The 10,484-nt window shown below is 41.2% G+C and overlaps 2 protein-coding genes across 3 annotated transcripts; one reads left to right on the forward strand and one right to left on the reverse strand.

The window, feature by feature from the left end:
- Positions 1-1,095: 1,095 nt before the first annotated feature.
- Positions 1,096-4,676, forward strand: LOC139389386 (transmembrane emp24 domain-containing protein 2-like). 2 transcript variants are annotated; one of them, XM_071136107.1, is made up of 5 exons: positions 1,240-1,525; positions 1,986-2,178; positions 2,523-2,543; positions 3,331-3,438; positions 3,642-4,676. In XM_071136107.1, the coding sequence occupies exons 1-5, from the start codon at positions 1,346-1,348 to the stop codon at positions 3,764-3,766; spliced, it is 627 nt and encodes a 208-aa protein (XP_070992208.1). In that variant the 5' UTR covers positions 1,240-1,345; the 3' UTR covers positions 3,767-4,676. The 2 variants fall into 2 exon arrangements, with proteins under 2 accessions (XP_070992209.1, XP_070992208.1); XM_071136108.1 differs by lacking the exon at positions 2,523-2,543 and having other exon boundaries at positions 1,096-1,525.
- Positions 4,677-4,859: 183 nt separating this feature from the next.
- Positions 4,860-10,244, reverse strand: LOC139389385 (translation initiation factor eIF2B subunit alpha-like). The gene is made up of 10 exons (XM_071136106.1): positions 10,030-10,244; positions 9,860-9,925; positions 9,537-9,638; positions 9,189-9,325; positions 8,892-9,008; positions 8,665-8,777; positions 8,493-8,561; positions 5,391-5,466; positions 5,169-5,294; positions 4,860-5,080 (listed from the first exon to the last, which is right to left on the reverse strand). The coding sequence occupies exons 2-10, from the start codon at positions 9,870-9,872 to the stop codon at positions 4,925-4,927; spliced, it is 909 nt and encodes a 302-aa protein (XP_070992207.1). The 5' UTR covers positions 9,873-9,925; positions 10,030-10,244; the 3' UTR covers positions 4,860-4,924.
- Positions 10,245-10,484: the final 240 nt, after the last annotated feature.

Raw genomic sequence — 10,484 nt, forward strand, 5'->3', positions numbered from 1 at the left:
GCACTACAGAGGGTAGTGCGTACGGTCCAGTACATCACCAGAGCCAAGCTTCCTGCCATCCGGGACCTCTTTACTAGGCACTGTCAGAGGAAGGGCCTAAGAATAGTCAAAGACTCATTGTTATCTCTGCTACCGCACGGCAAGCGGTACCGGAGCTCCAAGTCTATGTCCAAGAGGCTCCTAAATAGCTTCTACCCCCAAGCCATAAGACTCCTGAACAGCTAATCAAATTGCTACCCAGACTATGACAGAATTCAGAACATGGGCCGTTCTTACAGTGTTTCTCCCTGTACACCGAGTCAGAACCATAGGATTAATAAAGGGGACTTATAAGCAGACAATGAAAGCTCTTACATTATTCGATGATTACATTTCTCAAAAAAGTTATAGGCTACATGTGCACCACCAAGTCAGGACAGTAGGCAAAATTAAGAGGTGAAAATATACCAAATGATTAGGGTGAGGCACATGGGCTACAAAAAGCTTACTACACAACATACACTTAGTATTAGCTACAGTATACATATCTCCCTGGCAGTGGAGACCCGTCATTCAGGGCAGGTGAATGGACCAAATTATTAGTGTGAGGCAGATGGGCATTTTATCTATAGCAGCACTCAAGGGGCTTGAATTGTCAAGCTCTATCCTTAGACTTGGCGGTGACGTAGTGTCCCCATGAGTGACAGAACACTGAGCCAATCACGGCGCAACGCTCTGTATTTTCTGCTGGCTTGCCCCACTACCAGAGAAAGCACTGAGCTAGGCTGAAACACCTGCATTTTGGAGCTGCCTTACTCAAGAAAACAAAAATGAGACCATGTTTGTATACGGTTTTATTAACTCAATGATATATACTTACTTTTGTTTACAAACTGATATGTGACACGTATTAATGCCAAAATAACATGCAAAACAGGCAAGTCCCCCCAAAAAATACAAAAAATATATAATAAGAGCCCCACCTGCACTGAATGACGGGTCGCCACTGACTCATTAGTCCAAAACAGTTGCATTACTAAAACGAGTTTCTATTGGCCAAATTCAGGTAGGTCCCTCCCCATTTCGTTCTGTTTGCTTCCGTTTAAGAAACGTTTTGCAACCGAATCACCCTAATGAATACACCCAGGTCTTGGACCAGGGGCCTGAGGTCAATTTGAGTGGGCACAATCGATTGCCTTTTTGAACCTCGACGCGGCTCGTTTTCCCGTCTTTACGTGGCAGCATTTGCGAGGAAGTTGCGTGCCCCTTCTCCTACTGGCTCCTCCTCCGCAAGTCGGCGGCTGAGCGTTTTGTTCGCTAATCTATTTTTCACATAGCTAGACAGTAGCGAAAAACAACAGTAATCATGTTTACTCTCTCGGAGTGTATGGTCATTTTATCTATGTTATCCGCCACAGCGTCAGGTTACTTCGTAAGCATCGACGCTCATGCAGAAGAGTGTTTCTTTGAACGAGTCAACTCTGGTACCAAGATGGGCCTCATGTTTGAGGTGGCCGAAGGAGGTTTCCTAGACATCGATGTGGAGGTAAAGTCTGAGTTGTGAAAGGTGCCCTCTTTCTTAATCTTATTGTGGGGAAAGCCCCCCCACGTTAGCTAGCTTTGGCAAATCATGGGCCTAACTAGCTAAACATTAACAATGTAGGTAAGTAGCTAGCTAACATCGTTCTCCTAGATAGCTATGCTTCCAAACGTCCCTCTCATTGTGCCATATGGCTAGCGAGCAAGCTTTATACCTAGCTACGTTCGTTAGCTCAACTCTCTTGGTTGACTGACAGTGCGAGATTATCATCTAAGAAAAAATATCAGGAGCCAAGGGATGATTTCATGTTAGGGCTATTGATCATATCTGAGTTTGTACTGATGGTGGTGTTGTGGAGCATTCATTGTATATCTAATGCTGTTTAGTCAAAACATGGGTAACTAGCCACCTTATGCCTAATGTTTAATAGATTGTCAATGACTATGTAGGTATTTTTCATTTGCAGATCACAGGTCCAGATGGGAAGCAGATTTACAAAGGAGACCGAGAATCCAGTGGGAAGTACTCGGTGGCTGCCCATATGGATGGCACATACAAGTTTTGCTTCAGCAATAAGATGTCCACCATGACACCCAAGATCGTCATGTTCACCATTGACATTGGAGAGGCCCCCAAGGGAGACGGCATGGAGACAGAAGGTAAACTGGGGTGAAGAGGCAGCAATGGGCATCAGGGTTCAATGCTGAACTTTTTTACAAGGAGCAAGTGTGCACCTAATAAAAATATTTCAGGTAATAAAGCAAGAATGTTTATTTTTTCTAGGCACACTGGTGCTCCTAAATTAAAATTCCAGATTGCACAGCAAAATATTTAGGCACACATTCAAGTAAAATGGTTGCACTGTAGAGCTCTGGTCACACTGACTGATGTTGCGAATATAATCTCACCATATATTTGTAGGTTCTCTGGAAGACTCTTTCCTTCATATTCCTTCTTCCTTCATATTCATCCTTTTCTCATTCTGCTCTCCACCCTCCATCAGGTGGTGGAGACACCTGGGACGGTAGGTTAACACTATTGCATGAGGTCAGAGATGGTCGTTCTTCAATGCCCTTGGAGAAAATTGACTTCTCTGTGGTGTTGCTTACCCCAAGTACTGAATTACAAAATTAAGAGTGAATTTAAATAGTACCATTTTCATAGTTGGTGTTATTAATTGCCTGGGTTGTGCTGTTTTATTTTGCTTTATGGACACTCACTTGCTGCCTGGCAATGACTTGAGATGGATTTAGGAATTTATGCCCCCCTCAGCTTCTGCCATATGGGCATTCAGGAAACAAATTGGGTCAATTACTTTTGCCCTCAGTTTTTCAAAAGTGTTGGTTGGTCAGTTTCAATTATACATCTTGTATCAAATCAGTACACTTGTGTCCAGTCAATGCAGCAGTTTGCACAGCACTACCAGCTCAAATGGTGCCTTTAGTTTTATGTTAATCCAAGTTTGCTGTGTTACAGCAGATGTTATTTAATGTTAGACCCACTAAAAACAGCTTGAATGACTTCAATGTATCTGACAACGTATTTGTAAGGTTCATGTAAATATATTACGTTTTTGCACAATGGGTACACCCAAGCTTTGGTAGAGATATGGAGACCAGTTTACTGGACAAACATTTCCTGCACAACCTTTTGTGTACGTCATTACATCACTTTGAACAGCATCTACAATAAACCTAACCTTGATGTGAGTTGTACCTGATTTACTTGGATGTGCCTGTACTTGTTGGGGTTTCTTTAACTCTGCAAAATGTTGTATACTGTACTAGTTAATTTTCCATTATTGTTCACAGCCCACCAGAACAAGCTGGAAGAGATGATTAATGAGCTAGCAGTTGCCATGACCGCAGTAAAACACGAGCAGGAATACATGGAGGTCCGAGAGAGGATACACAGAGCGAGTAAGACCACTTCTGTGCTGCTACTTCAATAACAACCATGTATAATGTGCTATTTCCATAGAAAATGAATAACATACGGACCTAACCTCTTATCTCAAACTGCATAGCATTTGTCAAGAACACCCAATTTTGACAGCTTAGTGAAAACACTTCAGTGGCATTAGTGGTTTAATGTACTGTCCTGTGTTTTCCTCCCCTCCCAGTTAATGACAACACAAACAGCCGAGTGGTGCTTTGGTCCTTCTTTGAAGCTCTTGTGCTGGTAGCCATGACCCTTGGACAGATCTACTACCTGAAGAGATTTTTCGAAGTGCGGAGAGTTGTGTAAAACATTTTATTTTTCCCCAAAAGTATTTACCATTCACTTGAGCTATTAGCCACACCATACTTCAAAATTGGAAATCAAACATCTGAAAATACTTTGTCCAATCTCCTGTTTTTCTGTTTGTGTACTTCAGGCCATGGTACATATGCATGTTTTTCCACTTGCGGAAAACTGTCTTCGCATTGACTCCTCAGACTTTGACATCAATAGCACTGAAGAGGGTATTATTAATTTTTGATCAAGGAAGGTTTGAGTATTTGCACATTCAAAGCCACTGCCCCAAAATGCTGGATGTCATTTTCTCATCTTATAGTTATGGATAGAATGAGTAGGTGGTGGAAATATTTTTTCTTTTACATAGTTGTACCATCATCCAGAGCGACAGTGAGTGCATACATTTTTTATACTGGTCCGCCATGGGAATCAAACCCGCAACCCTGCTGTTGCAAGCGCCATGCTCTACCAACTGAGCCACACTGGACACATTCCAAGCCCAGTGTTGTATTTGATCTGTTATTCTTTCTAAATGTGTTCGTTAGACAACTGTTCAGCTTTTTTTTTTAACACTTCCTGTGCCAATCAGTCACAGTATGCACATTTTAATGGTAAAAATACAAAGTAATGGCATATACTTTGTAGTAATGATTCTACCTTTTGGGGCAAGGGCAGTACCAAAAGCCTTGGTATGGGATCTGAGCTGTTGCCAGTTTTAAGTAGTCACTTGAGCATTTCTATTTATCAAATGAGGACAATTTCCTACAGACTTAGTTTATTGGTATTTGTTCAAGGGATGTTTTATTTTGGGTACAGAGGGTGAATAACTCATCTGAGCCAACACACCTGAGAGAGCTCAGACAAACTATGGATGACCCAAGTCCTGTTCATAATAAAAAAAGTATCCTTTTCCTTTTGAGATTGATTACTTCTAATTTGCAATAAGTTACTCACACAGTACACCGCTATGATTGCTGGTTTTTAAAGTCTGGTATGGGTCAGAAGAACCTTTCAAACTCCAGTAAAACAAGTAGGGGGTAAATAGTCACAACAGAAGTGTAAGGCAGATTCCCTGGGGGATTGACATATTTAATGAAATGCGTATTGAACGGTGACTTGTTGAAATGGATGCACTTGACGGGGTTGTGTCAGTATTCTAGTGGTGGTTTACAAGTACAGCTTAATAAGTTCATCACTGACTGCTGAAGGAGTGAGGACCCCCAGGTCTGTGAAAAGAAGTGTAATCAGCGATGGTGGTGTGTAGTCAATCATGGGGTGTTCTTCTGCTAGGTCTTCCACTGCCTTTAGTGTGTCTGCTTTATACTGAGAGAGCAAAGTGAGACCACTAGTTAGGACATCAAATAACTACAGAAATATCGCTGGCCAATTGATCATATCTTGGTGCTATTACCTTAAATCGTTCTGGGACATCTTGCTGATTTAGAGGGTAGAGTCGGACGAATTTGAAGCTTTCTGCCACAACGTAGAAAGGCTTGTTGTGAGCCTTGGAGCACACAGCCAGTTGATAGGTGCCAATCTGTCATGTGAATTGCATGCAGAATAAAGGGTAATGTCATCCAAGGACATCAACATAAGACTGTCTGAATGGTGTGTTACCCAAATCATAATATACCTTGTTGATAATACCACCACTTTCCACCACTCCCTCTGCACCCACAATCACCAGGTCCACCTTTTCCATGATATACCTTTTAACAAAAAACAGTACTGTAATAAAATACAGATTTCACTGACTGCTTTGTTAATTTAGGCTACCTGTACAAATCCAAAAGGTGGGTATAGGTAAAACAGGGTATTTACAGTACCTTCAGAAAGGATTCATAACCCTTGATTTATTCCACATTGTGTTACAGCCTGAATTCAAAATAGATTCTCACCCATTCCCTCACACAATGACAAAGTCAAAACATGTTTTTAGAAATGTCTGCAAATGTATTGAATATGAAACAGAAATATTTCATATACTGAAAAATATTAATGCAACAATTTCAAAGATTATACTGATTTACAATTCATAGAAGGAAATCAGTCATTTGAAATAAATTAGGCCTTAATCTATGGATTTCAGATATGCTGGGCAGTGGTGCAGCCATGGGTGGGCGTGGGCCCACCCACTGGGGAGCCAGGCCCAGCCAATTAGTTTCCCCCCCCACAAAAAGGAGTATTTCTGTCGGTAATAAAGCCCCAGCGCTTTTGTTCAGTGTACATAAGCAATGTTCCCTCACTTTTTTTCAGCACTGAGCAAATTTCAGGTCTGCTGAGCGCAAACTTTAACTTTGAAAATGCGTTGCAACTTCCAGCACGCGTTTACTGTGAACACTGAGGCTGAACCTGCTTTAAGTTACAGTTAAGTCGCCAAGTAGGCTACTGTGGCTATTTGATCATAATGTAGGCCTACCATCAAACACAATGGAGAAAATGTATTCCATAACAATTTAACATGGAAATAGCTGTTCCATCATTCAGCTTACAGTAGCAGCCAATGTTGGCCTACATTCCATGATAAAAAAAAAACATGCATATGTTTAACCACTTGTCTTTCAGACAAGGAGGTGACTGAAAAGTTGATGCAAGAAACCATTTTACAAAATAAAATACATTATTATTCCCCTACCATTAGAGAATCAGACAAATTATGCTACCCTCTGCCTATTGGCTACTTAGCTTATTCAAGCATGTCTCAAAAACACAAAACTGCCCATTTGACTTTATTTTTTACCTGACTAGCTTTTCAAAGATGTCTAGAGATGTACATGTTTTGTGCTCTTGTAGGAAGCAATCACTACCCTATTGCTGACTACAAATGATCTAGAACTGGGCTAATAACTCCCTCACTAGCAAAGGATATGAACAAAAGGTGCACACGTGGCTACATTCAAAACAAGTGCATCTACAACCGCTCATGCTGTAAACAGTCCAGTTCAAAGTAAATGGCACAGATCCATACATGGCAATGGTATTTTTGCATATAGGCCTAGTGCAGCTCTGATTGGTTATGCCGCACCGGTCTGTGTATATAGTACGGGCTGAGTCGTGCATGTCAATGCAATAGAATCCTATTCCGATGCATTCTGCCTACAACAAAATCTCTTGCATAGTTAGTTTTGTTTCAGTATGTTGCATTGAAAGTGGCTAATTGTGTCGATTCGATCCCAATTGCCACAGTAAAGGGAAACGTTGAGAGTTAACTAACAAGGTAAAAAGTTAAGTTCAATCTCGTGCTTCTCTCCATGGGCTGATATTTCTTCTGCAGGGCTGTCCCAGGGTGGAGCTGTGCAGCAGTCTTGGTGTCTACTGCGTTAGATGGTACATAAATATTCACACCTGAGTCAATACTTTGTAGATGCATCTTTTGCAGCGATTACAGCTTTGCGTCATCTTGGGTATGTCTATCAGCTTCGCACATCTGGATTTGGGCATTTTCTCAAGCTCTGTTAAGTTATATAGGGAGTGGTCCCATTGACAAGTCTTTTTACACATTGTCAATGGGATTCAAGTCTGCGCTTTGGCTGGGCCACTCAAGAACTTTCACATTCTTGTTCTGAAGCCATTCCAGCGTTGCTTTGGCTGTAAGCATGGGATCATTGTTCTGTCAGAGGTCATTTGTATGCTGATGCAGGTTCTCATCAAGGAAGTATTTGGCTCCATTAATTTTTCCCTCTATCCTTACCAGTCTCTGCCGCTGAAAAGCATCCACATAGCATGTTGCTGCCGCCACAATGCTTCACGGTAGGGATGCTGTTAACCAGGCACAGCTTATCACCAATCTTTCTCCAGACGTAGCGCTTCTGCATTCAGGCCAAAAAAATAATATTTTTTGTCTCATCACACCACAGAATCACTTGCCTTATGATCTCAGTCTTTCACATGCCTTTTTGTAAACTCCAGGCATGCTATCACGTGCCTTTTTCTCAGGAGTGGCTTCCGCCTGGCCACTCTCCAATAAAGCCCAGATTGGTAAAGTACTGTAGAGACTTGTCCTTCTGGCAGGTTCTCTGATCTCAGCCAAGGACTCTGTAGTTCTGTCAGAGTAGTCATTGGGTTCTTGGTCACCTCCCTGACCAAGGTCCTTCTTACCCGGTTTGGTCGGACGGCCAGCTCTGGGTAGTTCCATATTTTTTTTAAATTTCCAAATTATGGAGACCACTGTGCTCTTGGAAACCTTTAACACTATATACATTTTAATACCCTTCCCCAGATAGAATTGTGATGAGGCATATATCTGGGAGATCTACGGACAGTTCCTTGGACTTCATGGTCTAGTTTCTGCTTTGACATGCACTGTCAACTGTGGGATATTATATAGACAGATGTGTTTCTCTCTAAAACATATCCAAATAATTTAATTGGCCACAGGTGTATTCCAATCAAGTTGTAGTGACATTACAAGGATGATCAAAGGCAATTGGATACACCCAAGCTCAATTTGGAGTGTGAATATTTATGTAAATTAGATATCTGTATTTACATTTTCAATCAATTTAGCAAACATTTCTAAAAACATGTTTTCACTATCATTATCGGGTATTTTGTAGATGGGCGAGAAACTATTTCAATGTAATTAATTTTGAATTCAGGCTGTAACAACAAAATGTGGAATAAGTCAAGGGGTATGACTTCTTTCTGAAGGCACTGTATGGTTTTTCTTAGAAACATGGTGTGATTGAGCTGGGCTTTCATTTCATGTATCAACTGAAATGGTTTAGATATTTACCCCACTGCAGCATCAAGAACCACTGTGACCGGAATGTTTAGATTCTGTAATTTGTCAGCCATTTGTCGTCTGGAAAGAGAAAATAGTCTTGTGAATAGTCTTTCAAGTTCCTCTTTAGGGCTTGCTTACTTAGTTTGACAGACATATGCATGCGTTTGTGTTGACCACACACCCTGCAGAGTCTGGTTGTGACTCAGTGACATAGACAGTGAAGCGTTTCTTGTCAGCTGCTGCACTCTCCAGTACCTTAAGAACCACCCGGGAGGAGGAGTGTGTCAGTATTTTCTGTGAATGACAATAGAGAACAGTGTTTGTTAGAGGCAGAATCACCATGAGTGTCCCAGTGGAGCGGGTTTTGGAATAATCATTAAAATAAAAAAAATCAACAGAAATACTTACAGCACCATCCTTGATAAAGGTATGGCAGAGTTTTGCTACTTTACTCCTGGAAAGGGAGATTTTCTTAAGAAAGAGCTCTCCTCTCTCTACCATCACTTTCTTGCATTGAGAGAGATCCTGTTTGGGGGACAAAGAAAACACTTAATATTTTTGAAAATGGCATCTTAAATCATGATGTATGCTGGACAACTCAAGCTACTCTCACGTATTGAATACATGTTATATCACTTTAAAGTGGGCTCGGAGTGTTTAAGCATTACAGTGAGGAGGATAGGTGAGGGCCCTCTCTCTACTCACAGGGTGCTCCAGCGATGTGAGGCTGATGAAACGGAGGAACAGTTCGCCACCAGACGAGACAGCCACAGAGGAGTCCGCCTCCTCCAGACGCCTGATGGTCTGAGTCAGGTTCTCTCTCAAGCCCAGGATGGTCTCACCTGCTCAGGGACATAAAGCATAAGCCAATCAATACCACAACTTGTCTGTTTGCTAATAATTTGTAAATCGAGTGCCAACTTTTTCAGCAGTGATGAAAATATTTTGATTTCAGTAATAATAAGACAAAAAGCCTTCTGATTCACTATATATCAGTATAACAAGTGGAGAGTAGAAAAGTAAAAAAAATAATAATAATAATAATAATCTGACTTTGGTCTCTTTTGAGGAACTCCAGGAGAGTGCGGATAGCTGCCACAGCAGAGGGAACCTCAGGGTCCTGTCTCACTTGTGTCCTGAAGTACTCCACCAGCTCTGAAAGGAAATGGCCATGGGCAAGTCAAAGTCAAATGGAAACACATTATACTTGATTACACTCTCACTAAAAACATTATCCTTTATTTAGCGTTGTATGGATAGTGTTGTGCATGTATGGAAACAACCCCCATGAAAGCAACTATAAGATCATGCAGAAATATGGCCATATGGGACTAGCATGTCTACTCATCAAGTTCATCAATGAGACTTCAACTCACCATCTTTGTCCATTCTGTCAAACAAGTCGACACCTCAACAAAAGCAGGAAGCAGGCCAGATGACACCTTTGAACAGTTTAAACTTTCTAGGCAGCTAACCTAGTAAATACCAGAAGGATTATTGTTGACAAATAACGTAGCTACGCTAGCTAACTACCATGTGACGTTACCTTGCTCGAGCTGATGAAACAGCACGTTTTTCCTCCTGACGCGGATGACGCTATTTCAAGAGTTTCTTCTTATGTTTTGGACTGAGAACAGACAGTCCTTGATTTGTGTAAAATTAAATATTTGTATTCGCTAATTCTGTCACTCTTACAGCTACATATTTTTAGGTAAACGTTTGCAAATGTTTGGCATGGTGTAGCTAATGTCGCAATTTGATGACGTATAACTCAGTTATCGTTGGTCAAATTCGTTTCACATGGCCCGGAGTGTTGTCATTTTAGACCATTCCATTGGTGATTAAGATAAATCCATTCACCAGGTGCACCTGGCCATGCAACATTGTATTGTTATTTTTTGTGCAGAGCTTTAATTTTGGCACGCTAGAATGTAATTTAACTAGCTAGCTGTTTGTGTTAGGGGTGGCTTCGGGAATGTGGAGAGATTAAATTTAATAAGG

The sequence above is a fragment of the Oncorhynchus clarkii genome, chromosome 30 (genome assembly GCF_045791955.1).
Source record: "Oncorhynchus clarkii lewisi isolate Uvic-CL-2024 chromosome 30, UVic_Ocla_1.0, whole genome shotgun sequence".
Classification (NCBI taxonomy): Eukaryota; Metazoa; Chordata; class Actinopteri; order Salmoniformes; family Salmonidae; genus Oncorhynchus; species Oncorhynchus clarkii.